Genomic DNA, 24,508 nt, shown 5'->3' with positions numbered 1-24,508 from the left:
CAAAAAAATCCAAACAGCAAAATAGATTTAAATGTCTAAATAAATAAAACAAATATAAGTGATGATCAATTAGACTACAAAGGCAAATCTGGAGTTTGCTTTTTTTTTTTAAAAACTCTCTCCGCTGCCCTTAAGTCTTCAGGAAGGCTGTTGTAGAAACATGAGCAAAATTATGATAATCATAAAAAAAACAAAAGATTTACCATTAGGTTTTTGGTTGAGTTATACTTGCGAGGCCACTATCAGAAGACTTGAAGGCTCTCAAAGGTTCATAGAATAAAAGCAAATCTGATAAATAGGTAGGACCAAGAGCATTAGGCCTTTTATAAACCAATAAAAGGATCCTAAAATCAGCTCTAAAACAGACAGATAGCCGGCGCAGAGAGTTTAAAGTCAGTGCAACGTGTGCTCACAACACACGTGCAGCTGGTTTTGAAGCAGTTGTAGCTGAGATATATATTCTTCTGGGGGAGACCGTGTTGGCTTGAAAATCAGTTGCACTGTTCTTTAAAGATTCTAATGTCTCTAATGTGAGGCTCAAAACTGGAGTCCAAAAACGACTCTGAGGTTTTTCACATGGGTTTAATGCCCGAGTTTTGTCTTTTCATGTCGAGTTTCGGTATCAGTGACCACTTGTATGACATCTAAGGGTCAAGTTGTGCAACCCAGGTCGAGCCCTTACCTCGCATCCTTTGATGCAGTGGAGCAATTCTGGGTGCGGATACCACTTCAGTCCCATTGTGCAGACTATACTCTGGAAGATAAGCACAGCACATGTCGGTTAAATCAATTCAGACATTCTATAGCTTTCACTGGTTTGATCTGTATGCCATACTACCATTGCGCAAAAATTTCCACTGCTTTGCCAGGACTTTGTTCTTTCTACCTGCATTTCAGTTGGCATAACCCAAACCCTAACTAAACGCACCGGGGCATTTTTCTGGCTGCACACAAGACCCACCCATAAGACGGCGAAGCACAGGGGTTATCAAAAGGACTCCTGTGCTACTTACGGCAGCTTTGTTTGTGAAGCCTTCTTTGATTTACACTGAACTTGTTCCACATCACAACAAAGCTGAATAAATTGATTTTTGAAAAGACATGACTTGATGAAAATGTATTTTTTTTTTTTTCTGCATAGCCTCAGGAGGGCAAAGACCTGAGAGCAAGAGAGACATAGAGGTAAGGAGCACCATGTTCTCAAATATCTTTGCAGAATGTGTGGAATCCCATCCTGTTCTCCCACTGCGATCCTCATTGAAATGCAACAGAAAGCATTTGTGCTCAGGGGAGGTGGGCAGGGAACGCTTACCTGCATTCATGTGGACACACACTGCAGGTACATGATGTATATGTTCACATGAGTGTGGGAGGTCTATCTGAGTTTACTCAAGCCAGCAAAGCAGAGAAAGGCTTTGTTTTTCAGCACAAGTAACTTAGAATTAGATAGTAGCGTCCATGAGCAAAAAGTGCCACCCGCAGCAAAGGACTGGCTGACCTCAGATGGTCCATTTCTCTGACCCACTGTGTCCCAATATCTCACAAAGTTGACATGCTTTTCTTTTGTTGCTGCAAACTCAGGTATTTTCCATTTCAGTGCTGTCAGCAAATCAATGCAAAAAAAAAAAAAAAAAAAGATCGGGGCTTGAAGGTGGAGAGAAACAACAACATAGCATTTTAGGTTTGGTCTACTACCGCGATGTGGTACCGCATAGCCGTGTCCGCGGTGTGTCGTCGAAGGTGGACGATGAAGCACATTATTTTATATTAGCGGTGAAACTTTGTGCAACTACTGTACTTTTATTCTGCCTTTCTCATGCTTTGCTATGATGTCATCCAGAAACTCCTTCTCTCTCTCCCCCCCCGACTCTCATTTTCGTTCTCTCTCTCTCTCTCTCTCTCCCTCCCTTTTTCTCTCTCTCGCAGCCAGGCCGTAAATCATGATAATCCATGATTGTGGCCTGGCCTCACCCCTCACTACGTATGGGATCCTCACCCTCCGAAAGCCTCCCCGGGGCACTGATACCACATAAAAATAGATCCCTATCTCAGCGCCACCACAGACAAGGCCATGTCATATAGAAAATGACTAATTCCGCAGCAAGCCCGACAGGGTAATTTTGCTGATAAAGGGGGAGGAGGGTGCTGGGGGCACAGAATCATCAGAGATAGAGAGACAGGGAACGAAGGAGAGGAAGAGGTGGAGGTAAAGAAGCAGGAGAGAGAGAATTCTAAGTGGGTCACGCTACGAACCAAAATACAACCAGTTTAAAGGCAATAAATCAACATCGCTAATTAAGGTGGGCAACACTGACCTCCAGCTTAGCAAAGCAGAACTAGAAAAGTGCATTTGGGGACATGGATTTCTCTTTTAGATACTATATGAAGAATCCCATCCTCGAGGGACAGTTCAAAAGTTTGCTGATGACAGTTCCTACTTACAACACTCCTACTGTTACTACAACTTGTCATGATTGATGTTTTCTTTCTCCACCACAGCAACCTCCTCCTGTTCTTCTTTCTTAATAACATTTTGTGACAGCCTTGTTCATTTTTTTTAATATCTTACGTCTCCGCCATGTCTGTGTGTGTGTGTGTGTGTGTGTGGGTATTGCTTAGCTCTCAGGCATTTATTGCATTTTCTGTTGTACCTTTTTTTTTTTTTTTATGCTGCTGGAATTAAATTGGGAGTCATCTCAAAATGGACCCGAAAGGATTAGAGTAATTGCAAATGTAATGCCCTACAATTTACTACATATTACCGTGAGGCAAATTTCTGTCTGCTCATTTGGGATGTTAGCCTTTGTTTCAATTACTATTGGAAGGAGTGTTGGCATTATCGCCACAGGATCAGTTGTAGTAGCACTAGACAAAACACTAGACTCGCTAAAGTGGACACGACCTACAAAACCTTATCCTCTCTAACCTCCTAATCCCGGTATACGTCAGTGTCTCCCTTCCACCATCGCCTCTCTTGACTTCCCTTACGCCCCCAACACCACAGTGTCAGGTTTCAAATCAGCACAAATCATATCAATTACACAAATCCATGAAAAACAGATCATATCGTGTCCACATGAGGCCCAACTCGGGCCCTCTCTCCCAACATCCACCACAAAAAAAAAAGCAAAAAGCTGCTGACTCAGTGGGACTGAAACGAAAACAAAAGGTGTTGTAGGGAGAGAAAAAAAAAAAAAAGAAGTGAGAAATACAATGTGTTCCTTTACTCGGCCGTGGCTTCTCGTTTCACCTTCTCCTGTTACAAAACTTGATGTTATTTACTGAGATCTTTCTCTGACTCAACAGCTAAAAGGGCATTAGGTTGACAAAGAAAAACACTTAAGACAAATTGCACGTCGGTGACATTGGTCAAGTTAAATGGGGTTAGTAAAATTAGAAGGAGTAGGTATAGTCTCTCACTATACCCCTATACACACCTCCCTGACCCCACCGACAGGGTTCATAGAAATCTCAAATGACACCACGGCTGTGTGAGTGGCACCCCCACAGGGACAAGGTGTACAGTTCTGTGTTAAATGACCTTCCTCAGCACAACCTCTAAACTCTGTTTTACAAAAGTAAACAGTGCCGACAGTAGCTATGAGATACCAGCAAGTATCGCAACTTTAATGGTTGTTACTTAAGGCTAACTGGTTGATAAGAGAATAACAAAACAACAAAAAATAAGTGATTAAAGTTTGTTTTGTTGTTGTTTTGTTTGTGTCTCCGCGGGTTATTTCTGGTAGCAACGTCGGAATCTGAATCCAAGAAGGGCAGCTGCTGTGTCATATTGAGGACTGGGAGGAAAAGTTTTCCTCTCAAGAATATAATAAAATGTGTTCAAAGGGGTTGCCATGCTTCAAAGACAAATATTTGTATGGCAATGGGCACCAAAAGACAGGCACAAGCTGGCATTTTGCATTGTGGGTAATAAAGCCAGGATGTAGGCGCTATACGTGAAATTCCTTAAAGGAGAGTCGTGGATCGCAGAACTTTGTGAAGTGCGTCTGTCAGGGCTGCGAGGCGGACACGAAATACACGTAGGAGCTTACCTTGACTTTATGCGGGTTCCTCCAGTGCTCTTTAAGAACGTTCTCGACTGTCATGTTGCTGGGGAGGATCACCACGTCGTTGTTACCCTCCCTGCACGTCAGCTCGCACTCCTCACCTGTGTGTACGCGAGACAGAAAAATAAAACCAGTTAAAAGTATGCGCAGACCGCACCCAGACGCGTTCCCCCTCCATCATTTACAAATAACTGTGACATTGTGCGATATCCAGAAACGCTAGGTTACACAACCGCGGTTGTGTTGACTCGTATTAGGAACAAACAGTAAACAGTACGAACTGAAAAGGAATGAGTAATGTGAACAGTGAAGGGTAACGGTACGCTGGACAAAAAGCTGTGAGTAATACGAACAATGAAAGATGATTTCAGCAGTAAGAAAATTGAATTGTTATTGTATAACAGTAAATTCGTGCATACAGACCTATGCCGTGTCCTCGCTTGCATGAGTACTGTAGGCTATAATGGAGGTTTTGAGGTAAAGAACACTGGCCTTTGCTGTGTGGGCAGAGGCGGAACGACCCTGTCCAGTTTCCATCCTTCCTGCAGCGGATCGCATTGGACCCTGCGCCCTGAAAATAACACATATATTGACAGACAAACAATGATACACACCCACCGGTACACAAACACTACCAGGCCAAGGACACTGAGACGGCATCCCATTGCAAACTGGGAAATACAATCCAATTTTTATCAGGCATCCAAGCCACAACGCCTGAGAGGCAGAACAGATTAAAAGGTGTATACATTTCAAAAGTCTGTGGCAGCAGGGCTATTCTGGAAATCAATAGCAATCTAATTAGCATGGCGTCAAATTGAGTAGGGCTAAGGGAGACAGGGAGAAAAACAGGCATAGTGAGGGCGGAGTAAAAAGTATCAGATAAGAGACGGCGAGGAAGGAGAGTATATTTGGGAGGGGAAACTTATTTTTCACTCAATAAATCATTAATTTAGCACATTACCATCAGCCATCACGAGCAGACTGTATGGTATCATGTTAGGGGTGTTTCTGTCGGGATTTTCAAACAATATTCCAACACATATTACTTGTAAGTCTGCATGGAGAGTTGGATCAGTAACACAATTATTGGATTATATTATATCACTATAAAGCCATAAAGTGAACAGTAAAAGGTGCGAAGAAGAGAGGAAAAAAAAAAGAGAGAATGTCTACTTTTTATACACACGACAAAAAGAAGACGAAAACATCGGCAAAGCAAGAATAGAAAGACAGGAAAGAGATGGACAGACCTGCTTGCATGGAGTGTGCAGCAGCCTCACCGTATGGGCAGAGCCTCCTGTGGCGGCAATAGCAGCATTACCGGCAGGATCGGTGCAGTTGAGTCTGCAGACGCTGTCAAAGCGGAAGCCGTCGGTGCAGTGATAGGAGCCGTGGAAGATGGGAGGCGGAGGATCGCAAGTCACCGGCTCGCATGCCCCCTCGAGCCAGCTGCCGTCCTCGGTGCACTGGCGCTTAAACGCACGCCTAAAGGGAAGCACAGATGATTAATGGGATTCATTTCGGGCCTTCTACTTTCAGTGGGAAACATTTTCTGATTAGGAAACAAATAAATCAACAACCACTTCTTTACCTTTTGGGTTTGTTGGTAACGTGGTAGCCCGGCTTGCACTTGTACTTGCAGAGCGTGCCAACTTTTAGACCTGTCTCGTTGCAACGCTTTGTCTGCAGCACAGCGTTGGGTACGGGAGGAGGGGCCGGACAGCGGAGCTCGCAGAGAGCTTCTGGAAAGGACCACAGACCGTCTTCTAGGCAGGTTAGAGTGTTGTTTGTACCTTGAGAGAAAAAGGGAGAAAGTGTTGGTCAGGAAATGTGAAAAATGAGATCCAGAGAGGACGAATGAAAAAGAAACAGATGTAAGATCAGTCAGTGATTAATTCTGTAGGACTGATGTTGAATTTTCCCAAGGTCTATGCTATATTTATATATATTTTTTAAGTTTTATAGTATGAAATGTATGATATCTCTTGCGGTGACGTGGAAAAATCATACATGCGCATCCAAAACTGGTTCACATTTGCAGGCTAATTATAGAGACATGCCAGTGATTACAGTGGCAACAATCAAATGGACATATTTTTTGAAAGACCTTCCAAGGAAAGCATTCAAATCTGCATCTGTGCATGCATGTGTAATGCAAAGCTCCACAATGTGCATCTCACCAATGAGCTGGGCAGGTTCCCGGCACTGGAAGGTGCTCTTCTTGCCGTAGGTTGTGCCCTCCGGGAAGCTGAAATGGGCGGGATGAACGTGGTATTTGTCTGGCAGACCACAGTCCACGGGCTCACATGACACCTGTTTGTTCCACTTCCCATTTGCACAGGTTATAGTCACCAAAGAGTCAGACTGGGGGGAAAATAAAAAGAAAAGATTTACTGTGAAATGATTGTCACATATAAAGAAACAAATAGATTACAGACGTATTTCGGAGCAGCCTATATGCACAAGTCGGCACTGACACAGGCTTTAATTTGCACATTGATGTGACAGATTGATGTCCCGCACACATCCTATAAATGTTTACCTCACAAAAAATGACTACAGCGATTCAGCACTTACTCCAACAAGTTTCTAATCAGTGTGTAACCTAACAAAGCTTGATGGGGCTTAGCTTACTGTATGTCAGTAAGCCTCGCAGGCTACTCAGCAGCTCAAGTAACTGCTGATAGCATTTGTAAGGTCATGCCACTCAGACAACTGATATCCAACAACTGCACAATCAGCCCTGACCCCAAACAGATTGACTTCAGTGGAAGTGTTACAGCTTCGGAGAAACGCGCACACACACACACACACACACACACACTGAGGGAGTCTTCCACAACTGGAATCCTAACCTTTGTGGATTTGTCCTACATCCATGACTTATCATCTTTCACAGTTTCTGTGTAGTCATGATACTCAGTAAGTGGTCACAGAAAGGATCATATTTTTGGCAAATTACTAACACCCAAAATCTACTTAGGTAATAGATTTCTTTTTAAAAAATGCTGAAGGGAGAAAAAACAAACAGCTGACAGTGCAATTATTACGTTAGTCAATTTCCTAAAAATCTATGCTGCATAGCTTTTCCAAGCACTCCTCCAGTGCTTCTTTCCCTGCAAGCTTCTCAAAATCAAGACAACCTCGCCAACGTTCGCAAGCCTACAGAGTGCGTCCTGTGTGAGTGGGCCCTTACATGTTGTTGGAATGTGGTAGGAAACTGGAGAACCCAGAGGAAATCCACACATGGGGAGAACATGCAAAATCCACAAGAAACAGTCTCAGGCCAGGAGTCAAACCCAGCAGTGGTAAGACCACTACGACTGCCTCCACTGACACACTAAGACAACTTGGAAATCTTCAGCACAATGTACGTTCTAGTATGATGAATTACAATCCCTTCCATTCCCATTATGGGGCACGCTAGTAAGGTCTGACTGAAATGCCACATGTTTTACATCAATTGAGTGTGTGTGTATATGTGTGTGTGTGTGCTCTAATACATCCTGTGCAACCATTCCCGATCAAGAGTGGTGATGATATTGTCCAGAGAATATAATGACACAATATTTTTCTGGTTTATATGAGCTTCTGGAAACACACAATGCAATCATAATGTTACCAAAACAAAAAAAAGTAATCCTTTGCTCCTGACTTTTTCCACCAGAAAATTTTTCCTCATCTTATTAGAAATAGCTCTGATTCCTGTAAATTATTTGGCTTGTACTATGATATTTGCAGAGATGAGACCAAAATGGGGAGCCAGTGCATCATCCAAACCTCAACAGTTTTCATCCTCTTCCATTAAGTATCACCATGTAACGCAACAGGAATGCTCAAATTGACGCCCGCGCCAAGAAATCTCACAAGCGAACTGTTGGAGCTCAATCATTTTGACTTTTTCCTTCGCAGAACAAAAAAAAGGGAAACCTTTGTTTTTGCCATCAATTACATTGTGCATCTGTTTTGGTCGACTTTAATTACGCACATCTTTTTTAAAGAAGTGGCCAAACTTTAAGGTCTCTCAAGCTGGACTCACTTAACATTACGTATCTGTTGCTTCATAACCTTCTCTCTCGTCTCGTGTATAACAATCTTTCATCTTGATCCCATTATATGATACGGCATAACAGTATCAAATTCCCTCAAAATAAATAAGCTCCTTTCATATTTGGATGTCCAACAAAAGTAACATATGCACAGCATGTGAGTGCCTTCTGAAAAATAACTGGGTGAAGAGTTCAATGAGTCAGTCATGATGGCAGGTTCCCGAAAAAAAAAGAAACCTGCGCATTGAAGACATGTGGAAGGAAATATATATATATGTGCAAATCTTTAATGTGTTTGTTGGATTGTTTAGGTGCAGATTAAGTTACAAACTGAAACATGATCGTGTAAAGATGTGGAAATGCACGTGCAGATACAAACAAAAACATATTTACACGCATCTGTCATGAGCTGTTTTCATACTTAATCAATCACCAAGTGTGTACATGGGGTTGATATATAGACTCTGTTCACTTTTTGCACATTCTGCTACAATCGCACTTTATTTAAAGTGGATTCAAGTTGCATTTTGTCCACCACAACAATCCATAACGACAAAGTGGAGACATGTTTTTAGAAAAGTTTTCAAATTCAGTGCAAATCACAAGAATGAAACCTCTAATTTCAGGCTGTGGCTGTTTGCTGTATTTATCATTGAGCTGCGTTGAGAACTTGATTGACATCCATTTGTGTGAAGCTTTATGTATCGGACATATATTTTATGGTGCTGACCTTCCAAAATTTATACTGCATGTCAGGGCCAAGGAGCTATCTGTTGGGTTTCACTACAAAACTGTGGTCAGGTATTGATCAGGAAAAGGGTATAAAAACCATTTCTAAAGCACTCAGTGTTCCCAGAAGCACAGTGGCCAAAATAATTGTTAAATGGAAGAAGTTTGCAACCACCAGAACTCTGCCTGGAGATGGCTATCCAGCCAAATTAAGTAACCAAAGAAGAAGGGGGCCTTGGTCAGGGAGGTGACCAGGAATCCAACAGTCACTGTAACAGAGGTTTAGAAGGCCTCTGCAGAGACGAGAGATTCTGCTGAAAGGACGACCATCTCCAAAGTGTTCCATCAATCATGGTAAAGATGGCTACACAGGTACCACTCTTGAGGAAAAGGCAAAATGACAGCCCACTTATAGTTGACAAACAGCAGGTTTCTGAGAGTGCAAGGAAAAAGATTTTCTGGTGCGATGAAACAAAACCTCAACTTTTTAGGCAGAACTCCAAGCACTATGTCTGGTAAACACCAGGCGCTGCTTGTTGCCTGGTCAATACCATCTCTACAGTGAAGCATGCAGGGCTGTGGGTGCTTCTCAGTGCCAGGGACGGGGAGACCAGCTAGGGTCGAGGGTAGGATGAATGCAACTAAAGACAGGGAGGTCATTGAAAAAAAAAAAATCTGCTCCAGAGCCATGAACGGACACCGGAACGACATTTAACCTTCCAGCAAGAAAATGGCCTGAAGCTTAAGGTCAAAACAACGCTGGAGTGAATTTAGGACAAGCCTCTGACTGTCCTTGAGTGGCCCAGCCAGAGGCCAGACTCAAACCTCATACAACATCTGTGGAAAGGCCTGGTAGTTCACAGATGTTTCCAATCCAATCTGATGAAGTTTGAAAGGATCTGAAAGCAAGAATTTGATAAACCGCCCCAATCTAGATGTGCAAAGCTTGAAGCAACTTACCCAGGAAGACCTTAAGCTGTAATTGCTGCCAACAGAGCTTCGGATTTCAAGTTCTGATTGTTAACAAATTTGCAAAAAAAAATGTAAAACACAGTCATCGTGGACCATTGAGTGTACACTGTCCTGTTCGTTTAAAGCTGAATCCACAACACAACAAAGAGTGAAAAAAAAAAGCTGAAAGGGTCTGAATGCTTTCTGAAGTGACTGTATATATAGGGTTGTGTGCATGTGTGTACTACGATGTGTGTAAATGTGTGGGAATTTTCCTTCCTTTAAAAAATTTACAGCTGACTGTTTCTCTTCCAGTAGCAATTTTAACAACCTTTGGCTACTCTGTCTAATTCAAGCCAGACAGACGAACAGACAAATGAACCGACGGAGTGACAGCTTCTTCCCTTAACTCAGGAGTTTGCCTCAGCTCGGATAGCACGTAAACGTAAGCACAAAAAAAAAAAAAAAAGAAAGAAAAAGAAAAGCACAGTGGTAGCACACAGTCGCACATTGATAGGAAGACAAATAGTAGTAGAATTGAGAATAATTTATTGCTGTCTAGTCCTCATGAAAAAGCTTTTGCGGAACAGTTTCTTTGGGGAGTAAATGCTTTACTTAGAAGCAGAGGTTTTATTTGCCTGGAATATACACACTGGTATAAAACATTAAACTGTTCCACAAATGATCCTGGACAAGAATGTGTTCAGAACAGTAGCATGTTACTGAGAATCTAACAGTACTCAGAAGCAGGGAAGCTTCCAAGTACATAAAAATCTGGGAAGGTTAGTTTTTTTTCTTTTCTCTCCTTCACTCTCTCTCTCTCTCTCTCTCTTTTTTTTTAAAGATAATCACATCAGCTTGGTTTTTCAAACCGCTCTGTGTGAAAAAAGACACCATGTGAAAGTTTTTGTTTGGAGTGAAGGAAGGACAGTTTGTATTAAGTAACATTTACAATTTTCCCAGCGTGACTCCAAGTACAGAGCAGCTCTCTTCCAATTATAGTTACAGATGAAACTTAAGTGTATTTTCTATAAGTAGGACATGGAATGGGTTGTACTGGTTTGGTCACTGAAAATTAATATTTACATGTTTGAACCAGCCACACAAACGTCTGTCCAATTCAGCATCCATAAAGTCAGCAAAGGGACGACAGGTTAAAGGGTTGTGTCGTCGCTTTAAAGAACTGGATTGCAATTCACAGTTTTCCCTGTCATTCAACCAAGTTTTACTGGTAGACTCATGAGAATTCAAAAATAGGCTCACTGACCTTAAAGCCCTCGGGACAAGTTGGTTTCAATTCCTAAAATTATATATAATTTAATATAATTATTTTTCTTGGACACAGACTGACTAAATGAGCACAATCAACTGTAGTTTTTTTTTAAGTTCTTAGGCATATTTTATTATGAGTTTAAACTTTTCTGAGTCAGGGCTGAGTGGGTGAGGTTTTATCAGATTGATAGCGCTAGTGCTTGGAAAATTAAACCACACATCAATAGACATTGTCATGTTGATTCAATTCTTGCCAAACTAATCGGTGCATGGAAATACTGTAACACCACATTTTTTTTCCAACAGAGCCTTTGCCTATGTTAAAGACACAGAAGAACACAGACATAAAACAAAGAATTTTGAATCTTATGCCAAGCTTTAAATTTGGCATAAAATTGTATGCTTATGAAAGACCGCATAGTACAGTACGACGTTCATAGTAGAAAGCTGATTGACAAAATAGGCTTTAAGGACCTTTAAACAGTAAAGCGGAAAACACCATTCACCCACACCCTCGCTGTGGGGCTAATGACACATATCTGCCGCTCTAATGTACATACACTTGGTTGAAAGCTGCCATTAGGTCTCCGGCGTGCACCGCTGACCTGGTGGGGACACCTATTATCATTAGCATTTACAAGACACGGTGTGCGAGGAAGGTTGGTAGCCACCACAGTCAACCAAGTGATTTAAAGTCCAGATCTATAAATCACAGGTCTATCTGCCCTATAAGTAGAGGGACATGTTCAACGGACATATGCGTCAGAAGACACATAATGGCCAATGCTGTCACAAGTGGACATGCACTGATGTAAATCAGCTATCTGGCAGATGTTTTTTTTTTTTACAAGTCCCACTTTATTAATGATCATGGTGATATTTGTCCTCTATGTTCAGTCCATTCACACTAGCAGCAGAGCAGCATCTGTGTTAAAACTCCACTTTGGACGCCAGTGGCTTGCTGAAGGTCAAAGTGTTTCCAAAGCAGTGCCGAGCGAACATATCCTATGGAGAGGCCGAAAACTGGAGCAAGCACAGATCCACACAATACATAAAATGAGAAATGGATTAAGAGACCCAAAATGGATTCCAGTCATTCCGATCAAAATTGCTCCCTGGGCACATGCACTGGAAAATATCTTCAAACATCTGCATTTGGGTGCCCAACAGAGTACGTACATGAAAGTCTGTCTCTGGCTGACTGCCCACTTGAATGAAAAAGTACACTAAAAATTATATGTCATTATGGATCCTAATAGCTGTTCAGTTTATGTTGCACATAACAGCTCAAATTATGATAATACCTACAGGGTCCTGGATTTGTGAACATTTTTGCGATTGCTTTGATGCCACCAAAAAAGGGTCTTTTGATCAGCGTCAGGTACAGTATGTCGGTCTGGGGGGCTTATTCTGATTCACATGTGTAAGTACTGTTTCACGATGCGCTGTGGTTAAGCCCACGGAGCCCCTGCAAAATGAGAGGCCAATTTGAAATAGATGTGACTTCTTCAATGGCAGCACTCAGTGTTCCCTGACCACATCAGAGAAGAAGATAGGGGGTGGGGGGAAGACAGCAATAAAATACACATATACAAATAAAGCAAGTAAGGGAAACAGATTTGTTCCGCAGATAGCATTATCTAAGAAGGTGGTGTTCCCAGAACCACTTTGACATCAGTGAAACAAGAATGTAATTGGCTAATGAAAGAAGACAAGAGGCTGCTCCTCATGCTGCACTTTTCAACCTTAGTGCGGAGGTGTGTGTGTCTTTGTAAGGACTCGTCTGGCTTTAAACTAAATGAAGAGATGCACACTGGGAGGTCAAGGAGAATCAGATTTTTTTTTTATAAACTCCATTAACGCTTTTACCCTCTTTAAGGGAGAAATTAGAGCAGATGACAACTATGAATATGGGCAGATTAATCTATTACCAGCCCTCTGACTTGCAGCACGTGTCCTCTATTTGATGCAGCATGTGTCCAGTGGATTGTTTTATTTTTCGTTCTGTTCTGCAGTTGAGCAGCTGCAGTTATATCTGGGCTACTGTTGGAGTCAAAAATGACAATATAACAAGCCACGAAACAGTGTCAACATGTTGCAAACAGATAAAAGTGTATGGAAAATGATCATTTCTATGTGTTTTATTGCCCATTGAGACTGCTTTCGCATAGCTTACAAAGACTTTCACAAAGTCTACTGTTATCAATGGTAGAAGACTTGACTTTGGAATAGAACAGCAAGCTAGTAATCTGAGTTGTAACAGAACACATTCGTCAGAAACTGTTCAGAATGTGACATTAGCAGAAGAGGTTTTATACAAACAATTATTCATAGTTCTATCTTATAACATCATCTTAGTATGTGCTAATCAGCCTTCACATAATGGCATCAAAGCAGCTTAAACTAAAACAGATTCTAAGGCACTTTTCTTTCTTGTTATACTGGATCTTACAGGCACCTTTGACACCGTCAGCCATGAAATCATAATTCATAGCCTGTAATTTGCAGTTGGATCACAATTTTAAATCACTGGAGTTAAAAATTCTCTGTGGAGTCCCACAAGGGTCAATCCTTAGCCCTCTATACTTTATGCTTTACATGACCACAGTCAAGCATTATTGTCTAGAGTTGCAACATTCGTTTATATGCAGATGACATGCATTTGTAACTTTCTTTCTCACATCGAACTTTGGTAAACTGTATTCTAGAGAGAAATTATTGGTGGCACCTTAAGATGAATTTGAACTGAATTTCTAATGGCAGGACAAAACGGGGAAAGAAATGTCATCCTGGACACTTGGAAGGAATGCATCAAAAGTAAGTTTCTTTTTGCGACCCAATTAAGAGAAACAGCCCGATGCATGTATATGAAAGAAATTCAAATACAATTCTAAAAATATTCATCTCTTTCAGGATTCATCTGCCAGAGTTTTAATTGTTCATCAGTGTAAAATGTGCTCTAATAATAAAACTGCCCGCCATGCCACAGGACAAACATCATAGAACACATATTGTTATTAAAAGGCCACATCTAAAAACATCTGATATCTTACATCTAACAGGGAAAACGACACAGTCTGCATTTCACAAGACATATATCTAACTCAACATTATCCATTTCCATTAACTGCAAGATGCTAATCTGATAGCAAGAAAACTGGCCACATGCCTTTTACAGAAGTTTAGGAAATGAATGCAAAAAAGTTATTCATAAATAACAAGTCCTCTAAATACCTTTGAACTGTCACTCATCATTTGTGGCAAACATTCAGGGTCCAAAAAAAAAAGGTATTTGGCATAGCTCTACTTCCTTTTCTGTTCCCTCCTGTCCCCCCCTCACCCCACTTTCTCTGTACTTTCCTGCCTCTCCCTCTCTGGAAAGCATAATTTATCACTAAATGAATTGACATTGATGAATTGCCACATAGTGCACTGTCAATCAAAAGGTAATGCAATTAGAAATCTGTGCAGACTCAATGGAGGACTATTCTGAGTGTTTGTACATATCATATGTATGATTGTTGATATAAATATGCTGCACATACACACACCTGCTGTATGCTTATTTTTACATGCAGACATACATGAATATTTAGAAGCACTAAGTAATAGAAAACCGATGGCAAAACACCTTTGTGGTTTTAGAAAGCCTCCAGTTAGGACAAGTTACACATTCTAGTAACAGCCTCGTGGAAAATGGCAGCAGTTATTATAAATGATATGAAATATTTTTAAGGTCAGAATCCAGAACAAGCATCAGGAAACTAATTCTTTCTATCCCTCTTTTTTACTCGTCTCTTGCATCCCCCTGCGTCTTTTCTTCATGTTTACAACCTCGCACACAAACAGACCCACGCGTTCAGAGCAGGCATGTTTTTTTTCTCACGCATAAAAAACACATAAAAACAAAATTTAGCTTGTTTTCTGAGCATCCCAGCTCTCTGAGGGAGCATTAATAGATTGTCCTGCAGACAGCTTTACAAAGCCGTGGACAAGGATAAAGCGTGTATACGGCCTTTACAGCAGCTTGGCCCCAATCCAAAAGGTTTACAATGTGGTGTCAACTACTCTGTTTGTTTGTTTACTTGTGGTGCGCATGCATCCGTGTGCACACCGTATCCGTCCACATCTGTGTTCTGTCTATGCAGGAGATTGCCTCGCGCCGCTTGTACTTAACCGTATGTGCGTCGGTATCTACATGGAAGCATTTAATGTGCGCTGCTTAGTGACAGCGGTAGCAAATCTCTGCCCTTTAACAGAGACTTCAATGTGTGTGAAATGAGCAGGGATGGAGCGAGGGAGAGGGAGCAGACACTATGCGATGATGTCATCGTCCCAGTGGAGTAGCAATACAAAGTGACTGTTTGAGGTGATGGTGCAGCATGCTCAGCAAGAGACTAAACACTTTTATGTCTGTGCTTGTAGAGAGTAAGTGTGTGCGCGAGTGTTTGTGTGTGCGTTTGCGTGCGTGTGCATGTGTGTGTGTGTGTGTGTGTGTGTAGTGTTTTTGTATATGTGTAGCGAGCTAGCAAGAGGAGGAGACTGGGGCTCCACTTCTCAGTGCAGCACTCATCTACCTGGAGGTTTATGATGTCATTCTCCCTGGAGGCTTGCCGTGCCAAGCCTAGTTTTTGCAGGTGACAAAATAAATGCAGAGATAGAGGAGAGGAGAGCAGAAAGAAAAGCTCGTTTGCACTTTTTTGTCTCACGGCCATTCGTGTGCCCTGAGCTTGCATCGATGCATGTTCACGTGTGCATTCGCAGATTCATGTTTGCATGCATGTTCCATATGCTGCAGAAATGCTTTTGCACTTAAGTGTTTGCACGTGTACATTTATGCATCCTCGTACCTCTTTAACCGTGCGCCTAAACATGTGTGTGTGTAGCAGTGCACTCGTGTGTTCACCTGGCTCTTGATGATGTCATCATCCTGGTGGACTTGCAGGACGTATCCAGAGTTGCAGGAGATGGTGCAGCGGTCTCCGTTGTAGAAGTGGCGGCCAGGGCTACTGCACTTTAGCTCTGCATTGCGGATTAAGGGTTCCTGGCAGTCAATGGCTTCGCACGAATAATGTACACAACTACGAGGGATTGTGTGTGTGCGTGCGTGTGGGTGGGTGGGTAGGTAGTGGGGGGTGGTAAAAGAAAGTGAGAGAGGAACAGAGAACAGAGAGAGAGAGAGAGAGAGAGAAAAAAGCTGAAAACCACATTTTAACTTAGAACCAACATAAATGTTGTGCATAAAATAACACTGCAGACTCTCAAACATGGAAGCAGTCGCGCATTCGCTCACAAACAGACAAAGCTACGCATTGAGTCAACCACATCCATCCATCAATGACTGCTTAACATATCAAATCAATAAACCACATGGAGAAAAGATTGCCATATTTGCTATGTGCACGAAATGGGGTGTCTGCGTGTGCATAGTTTGTGAATTAAGAGCAACAGGATAGATTATGTGCAGGCTACAATGGCAGAGTTTGGCCACGGCTCCATAGTAGCCTGATGGAGAAGGCATTTAATGCTCTTGGAATGCTCGGATGCCCAAGGCACCTTTTTACAACAGTCCACATTCTACAGTATAGGGTTCCCTTATGAAGCCGAGGGAGAAAGAGAGAAAGAAGGGGAAGGTATGGGGGGGCAGAGAGAGGATGTAAGAAAATACAGGTCTGGAGAAACATTGTTAAACTCACTCCTGCAAGAATGGAATCTGCATTTTCCTCTTTTCATCCATTTGTTTTCCTGCTTCTGTCGCAGACTTTCACTCTTCTCTCGATTCAATAATGATGAAAACCATTTATTTATCGCTACTATGGCTTTCATTTCTCTCCTTCCCACTGTGTCAGCTTATGTTGACACGAAGCTAAGCTGAGCAGGTGAAAACTAGTTAGAGCAGCACTGCCTTGTGTCTTCTTTGAGGACCAACTCGGGAAGCCTAGAGGCCTCCTCTGTGGACACTTTGGCTTTGAACAAAATCTCGTTGTGGTTTTCTGCTCGTCACTCTGGAATTTATGACATAAATTACAATTAACTACCTGGAAAACTATCCTCCTCCCCTGCAAATGAGAATACAGTATACGCCGCAAGAGAATATTATTACGTGTGACAGCAAAAAAGAATAAAATAAGAAAAGAGAGAACATGATAAAAACCTATGTGAATATCTCTTTTTGCATTAATTAACGTAACAGGTCTCAATGCAGGAAGGCGTGAATGTAAAAAAAAAAAAAGAGGGAAAAAAATGAAAACTGAGAAAAAGAAAAACGAGTGTGAAAAGCTGAGACAAAAGGGAAAACATACATGTGCATATGCTTGCAGACAAGCATGGAACATAAAACTGAGTCATGTTAATAGCTCCTGTTGTTAACAACTCAGGGAAAAAGGGATGTGGTGTTTTGTGGAGGAATAAGTATTACGGGAAATATGCTGCTCAGCCCAGGAGAATGAGAGAAGGAAAGTGGGAGCAGGAGGCACAAAAAAGGGGAGAATTAAGGAGAAAGAGATGGCAGTCAGAGGGAAAGGAAGATGACGTGAAAGTAAAGGATGAGAAGACAGCACGGGATAACGGCGATGATGAAGGGGGAGGAGGAGGAGGAGGAGGGAAGATGTGGAAAAGCAAGGAGAGGGAATGAGGAGGAAGTGAAAACGGAGTGAAGTAAAATGGAGAAGAGGGAGAAGTCATTTGGAAAGAGAGGGGTATATGGACGACAAAATGCAGATGATGAATTGGAAGTTGATTGAAGAAAAGACGCAGATCGTAAAGAGGTCGAGTCTCTTCTGGTGTCATAAGAACAGGCCGGTGAATAATAACTGATCATAACACTATATTATAACACTCAGCTCGTCGCGTGTTCAAAAGTTCCCAACATGCATGTCTAGCGGGCCGGCCGTCATACATGCATAATGCTTATAAAAGAGCCTCGGGGAAATTGGATGAGAGAATATGAAAGAAAGAAAAGTCAGCAAGAACTCGGGAGAAGGCGACTGCGTCTGTGTGTGCGGTAACAAACAATTTCCTGGCTGATGCAGATACACAGCAGTTTTAATCTATTTAGGTGCTCTTGGATGTCTCACTGGCACACAACAAAAGCCACAAACAGCTCTATCTCTGCACACAGAACCCCCTGACCAGCCGCGCTTTGTGCACCGCCGTGTTTATTGGCGCACTTGGCGTTGAAAGGGGTGGTGGAGAGCGTCATCCCTGTGAACTGTCTCATGCATGACAGTGGTGTGGAAATTGGTAAATTGCGACTCTTTTTGTGCGTGTGGTCTGCTTCGGCTGCGTTTGCGAGGAGGAGCGACTCGGAATGGCGCGGTTTTGAAACGAAAGGTGGATTCGAAATTGCGAACCGATGGGTAAAATAGATAATAATGGTTTTGTTGGTTTTGGAAATAGCTTTAGCGACTGCTAATGGCTTTTTAACTTGGAATCGATCACGTTTAATTCCCGGGGTCAGACTCTGAGGTTTCAGCTGTTGTGAATCGTTTTGTAACACACACACACACACACACACAGAAACGTCCAAATATGAAATACAGCTCCGCGTTAGGCGTCACCTTTTATTGCCTGATTGACAGGCCATTTATTTAATCAACTAGTTAATTACACAAATGGCAGCCTCAGTGAACAATGCAGGAGCTATTACAGGAGAAACATGTCCATTTGGCAGGATTTTTTCAAAGAAACGGGATATTTTTATGCAGTGTGTACTGCAGCCGAACTCAAAACATAACAAACTGGGGCGGTAAACAAGATTTAGTGCTGGAGGCAGCTCTATTGTTAGAAAATTTGTGGAGCTCAACAACAGGTCCAAATTAATTGTACATTTCCAGTGATGTCATACGTGTTACATCCAATGTTTTACTGCTATAGCTGTAGCTTCGGGCAGATGTCTGACATTAAACAGCTTGAGGGCGACCCGCGGGCCAATTGGCTAAAGGCGCATAACCCCAAGCAGCGGATCCTGGTTTGAACCCTGACATGGGAACATTTGTTATTCCTCCTGCTTCACAAATTCTCTATCCTCTTCTTTACCTCCATTTCAAAACAAAGGCAAAAACAAAGCCTTTCTGTCTTAGCTTGTTTTGTCCTTTTTGCTTTTGTGTCTTCTGTCTAAACGCAGTCTGTCCACTTTCAAAGTAGTATATGGGACATTTTGCAGTCAAAGTGGAATGTGAAAGTTGGTTAATTGGTTGTTTTTTTTCACTACAAACACTGTCATACTTTGTCTAAATATTGTCGTTCTTTTTTTCTACATTGTGATTGTACTATTTTGTATACAACACCTACTGCTTGTCTGTCTATGCTTTTGGATGGATGTTGTGGATGTTGGGTTACTCTCATTGTTGAAATTTACTCAGATTATAATGACGTCGAGGACAAATTTATGATTTTGGTTACATGACTGAGCTGAACCTAACATTAAAATATAGACCTTAGTCATGAGGCAGTTCTTTGTCTTTGACTCACACAAAGGTGTCATTTCTCAGATGTATGGAAATGCCAGTAATCCATAGTTGATATTGTGTGTAGTTTTATAGTTTTTTCAAAGTATATACATCTGTATAAGGGCTTTAAGAAAACATGATGCTAAATTCAGTTCTCTATACCTTTAATTGTGCTAGCTGTGTCTTTCTGTGACGGCGTAGTTGTCTAGATGCACATAATTGATCTCATGATTTTTGATTGTGGAGCCTGTGTCATTCTGGCCTCACCTCTGCCCCGTGGGATTGTAGATCTCGTTGCTCTGACAACCGCTGATCGTGATGGGGTCGAACGACTGGAAGGAGCGCAGGCCTACGCCGGAGATGGCCACGAGGCGGGAAGCGAACATGACCAGGATAGCCTTGGTGTGGTAAAAGGCCACCGACAGGTCGTGGCTCACGGGGATCACCAAGGGGTTGGTGCGGCAGCTCAGACGCCACTCGCCTTGGAGTCAACGAGGCAAAAGACAAAACAGAGCGCAGTGAGGTTGAGGTAAGGGACAGAACCAGACACTAATCCAACCTTAAAGGTGGGTGGGGAGAGACGGACGGGATGGAAGAGTGATAGTGACGTAAAAAGAGGGATAAGAGTGACAAACACTTAAGGGGCTTCATTCTTCATTCATATTCGACAAAAGGTGAATGAAGCAGGTTGCAGTTTGAAAGTCCATGAAAGAGTTCTCACCTAGACTATGGATGCCCTCCTTGGTGTCCACCAACTGCACAGTAATATTACACTGAGTCTGGTCAATGTAGCCGGTCCCATCAGCAGCCAAGTGTATGATCACTGCTGCTGCCACCATGGGGTGAGAAAAGTGGGCCTGAATGAAGGAAAACAGAGTGTAAAGCTGAGTACAATTAATCAGTAACAAATCACTACATCTCATAATAGTCTTAGTCTTGCTTTTTATTTCATAACATAAATTCTATCTCTCGTAGGTGTTAATGTGCGTTTCCTTCTTCTTTTCTTTTCCTAATTTGAATCATGTCCGATCCGTCACATGTGTTATCAAGCTGCAGCGTAATTCTTCTGCTTTGGGCTTTTGAAGTTGCACAATGTTGGAATCCCTCAGCCACCACAACAACGAGGAGGTGTCCATGGATAGAAGTAGTTTCAAGTAAAATTAGGCTCATCCTAATCAGAAAAGTATAGGATCGTTGATCATACAAATCAGTTTATAAATCAAGGAAACTATAGCTATAGACAGACTATAGTTTTATATGAGCATTGCTTGAACAGGAAGTGCAAAATAAAAGCAGCATTAGGTTGAATAACTACAGAAACAATGGAATACATGAATAAAAATCCTCTACCAGAGCATTATTATTTGTTTTTTTCACCTACTCTTGTACTCAACACTAGAATAAACGCTGTTGGTGCCAAGATGTCATATTGGTTGCCATACCTTTAACCCTCTGAACCCCAAAACTCAGCGGGTAGTAAAGGCATGCTGTCTTTAAAACAAAAACGAAGCCATTTAGCAGAGCCAGAAAATGTAAAAACTGAAAGACTTTCTTTAAAACACTCAAATGTGATGTGCTGTTGTGTTGGACCAAATCTAATCTTTAAATATCACAAAAAATATTGTCAATTTACAAACGTGATATTTCATCCAAGTAATTTTATTCTCCATTTCTCATTTCTTTTAAAAATACAAAAAATTAAATCATTTGCACCAATCAGTTGCTGTAAAACAAACAAACAAAAAAACAAAAATAATTAAAAATAATCTGTTCTCTTTGCTGTAACTCTGAAATCATAACTGACTCAGCTGCAGCCAACAGTTACATGACAAAGATTTTCAGACTTTCCAGCTAAATTTGATTGAACTGCAGGCTGTGTTTGCACAAAGCAGATAGAAGAAAAGTATGGAAACAAATTAAAAATGTAAGTAGTAAAATATCTGGTGTATGTAGTAACACCTGCAGGAACATGTTGTATATGATGGTTTTATTTTTATTATTATTATTATTTTTAAAATAAAGAATCAAAGAAATAGATTTTTTAACTTATCTATTGTATGCTTTGTGCTGTTTCCATAAAACTGCAGGACAAAAAAAAAAACATCCGCTGTATATAAAAAATGTAACAGGATTTTTTTTTTTTTTTTTAAACTGCTTGGTGTTCAGATCTGCAGCTGGTTGATAAGATTTATTTGTACTGAGATGATAAAAAGGAACCTAGGTGGATATTCAAATAAGGTTTTCCCCTCTTTTTTAATATGCAAATGTCAAAACTGTGCATAGATAACTTAATGCTTCATCACTTTATGTCTCAATCCAGGCCTTTTATGCACATGATCCTCTAAAGCTACAGCAGTATCCGGTGATAGTACAGCTGTTTGACACTCAGTAATGTATAATAACACTGCACCAAAATGCATCCTTCTTTTCAGGTGTCACCTATGATATATGAAATGGATGCTGGTCTTACCTTCAGCCAATAGGTAGAATACCCCCATGCTGACTGGTGGGCCTCACGGCAAGGAAACCACGCGTACTGGGACACTCCATCAGAGAGATCGAACACCTTCGACTGACATGTCTACGGAAACAGAGGACAGGGAGAAGGAAAATGAGTAATTTTGTCTATGTTCTTCTAAATAAAAATGTATTTTCTTTCTGTAGCTCCAAATATATTTTAAGTAAATGCACGATACAACTTAGGGAGGTAAGATTTTTTTAAAAGAGGGGTTAACAGGCTTTAAAAAAATCAGCCAGTCTGTGATATGCCACTTGGACGTTTAGTGACTTTGGTGGCGTGCGGGCAATTTCTGTTTTGAGTCCTATTAGTCAAATCCTATGAGCTACATGAAAAACACCTGTAAAAAAGAAAAAAATTTAATTGCCCTAATTAAAATATTTCAGTGCCATCTACTCATTTTGTCATTGCTCTTATCAGCGTTTGTATTGATCCCTGAAAAGCTCCGTTTCCCTACTTGCCTCCCATCACTATAGCCCCCTGTTGGCAAAATGTACAAAGAAGTAAGTAAAGGAGCCTACATGCTAGATTTAAGGTCAAATAAGCTTGTTCTGAGTAGCTGAGTAACATGTATTTCACACTTACCAGTGAAAAAGCTTTAAATTGGGTTAGAGCCTTGGCCCTTTGACAATGCTGTGACCCCTGCTTTACCCCTCCTGTCGACTGTTTGTCGGCTGTTTGAGCTGACGTGCATCTGACGTGCGCTGTGTGCTGTACTGTTTGTTTGTGTCTTGTCAACAAACTCGGCATCCTGTCATGCGTCACATGCCCAATATCCCTCTTCTCTTCCTTTGTCCCTGATTTTTTTTTTCTTTTCTTTCTCCTACTACTGTGTTGTGTGCTCACCATGTCCTTGCTTTTAAAGTCTGTCATGCCACACCTGTCCACTAGAAGCCCTCAGAGAGCATCCATGACTCTGTAGAGCACATAGGTCACCACTTCATAGCGAAGTGAGGATGCTTTAAAAAAAAACATGAACAGTTTTTATTTGTCAGTTAACTTCATTCAATGTGCAATATTTTTATTTTTTAAGAAAGAGAAAAAAAAAACCCTAAAGGTTGTTCCAAGCATCTTGGAGAACTTGCCACAGTTCTTCTGTGGATTTAGGCTGTCACAGTTGCTTGTGTCTCCTCATGTAATCCCAGACTTACTCCATGATCAGGGGCTCTGTGGGCCACACCATCTGCTGCATGACTCTTTGCTCTCCTTGTTGTTGAAGATAGCTCTTTATAACTCTGGCTGTATGTTTGGGCTTGTTATCATTCTGCAGAGTGAATCTGGGACCAATCAGTCGTCTCTCTGATGGTATCGTGTGATAGCGAACAATCAAATGTATTTGGAACTGTCAAAAGTGCGATTTAACTGAGCTCTGACTTGCATGATAATGACACTCGGCCTCATATATAATATTTTCAAAGCTGAATATATAAGTTGTTTTATTCCAGAGGCTGTTGAATGTAGCACTGAGGGTAAATGCCAGCACAATCAGTGCAGCCAGAGATCGTGAGGTATGGTGAAATGCAAAATAAACACGACACAAACTCATCTTTAAGTTACAGCTAGCTGATTATTTAAAACCAATGTTTAAAGCTTCGAGTCCTGTCTAACTTGCTTTAAAGAACATTTGAGCCAGTTTCCCCAGTACAATTCTGGTATGGCCACAACTTTTAGGGGAGTTTATGCAGTAATGTAGCAGTGGCCCAGGATATTGGACAGATGATGTCTGTGTCACCTGGTATCCAACATTCACACCGACTTAATGCCATGATTGGCCAGCCATGTAGATGTCAGTGTTCACCTTTAGTTACATTTTTTGCCCAAAATTTGGTTCATCATGGTACATTTCAATGCATCCATGTCTCCCTGAACACAACATTGGGTCCCTCCTACAATAATTGTGTTTAATTCCTAACATGGTTGGACACCATTTCTCAACAGCTAGTTCTCAGAAACTGTAACCTGGCATTATGAAAAGCAGCAACATTGGTTGGATATAGCTTTAAAAGGACAATGTATTGCTACTGAAACCAAAACTATGCAGTGATCATAGATTCCATGATGACAAATTCACCTAATTACCGTAGCTTTGGCAACACGGAAAGTCAAAGGATCACCTCTGGGATTTCTGTCCCATGCATCATCGCCTCATTAGCAACGTTAGCATTGTGAACCATACTCAGAAATGTATGGAAAGCAAGACAGCAGGGGTGTAGAGGGAACAGGAATGCTCAGATGTCAAACATTCATTATCAGCACAAATTCATTTTCAAAGTAAATGTGCGAGATGGTAAAAGACTATCGAGCAATAGATAAACACAGATAATAGGGGAGAGAGAGGACACATACCCAAGGACGTTGAGTTTCGCCCACTGCCCTGAGCTAGTGAAATGAGACACCAGTAACATGAGAGTTTTGCTAGAGAGGCTACTGTAAGATCCTGCCACCGTGGAAAACTGGCCAGACCAGCTA

General features: G+C 41.5%; 1 protein-coding gene across 1 annotated transcript in view; it reads right to left on the bottom strand.

Moving 5' to 3' along the window:
- pappaa (pregnancy-associated plasma protein A, pappalysin 1a) overlaps positions 1–24,508 on the bottom strand; it is an 86,535-nt gene that overhangs the window by 13,083 nt on the left and 48,944 nt on the right. Inside the window, exons 11-20 of the mRNA XM_008298245.1 lie at positions 21,992–22,102; positions 20,243–20,378; positions 19,789–20,002; positions 15,978–16,152; positions 6,251–6,434; positions 5,662–5,863; positions 5,384–5,555; positions 4,491–4,638; positions 4,053–4,168; positions 683–754 (exon numbers count right to left, since the gene is read on the bottom strand). Coding sequence (XP_008296467.1) covers positions 683–754; positions 4,053–4,168; positions 4,491–4,638; positions 5,384–5,555; positions 5,662–5,863; positions 6,251–6,434; positions 15,978–16,152; positions 19,789–20,002; positions 20,243–20,378; positions 21,992–22,102 — 1,530 coding nt within the window. The remainder of the gene's footprint in view (positions 1–682; positions 755–4,052; positions 4,169–4,490; positions 4,639–5,383; positions 5,556–5,661; positions 5,864–6,250; positions 6,435–15,977; positions 16,153–19,788; positions 20,003–20,242; positions 20,379–21,991; positions 22,103–24,508) is intronic.

This window comes from Stegastes partitus, unplaced genomic scaffold (genome assembly GCF_000690725.1).
Source record: "Stegastes partitus isolate 25-593 unplaced genomic scaffold, Stegastes_partitus-1.0.2 Scaffold1297, whole genome shotgun sequence".
Lineage (NCBI taxonomy): Eukaryota > Metazoa > Chordata > Actinopteri > Pomacentridae > Stegastes > Stegastes partitus.
Note: the sequence above shows the minus strand (reverse complement) of the source record. Positions and strands in the feature narration are given on the sequence as shown.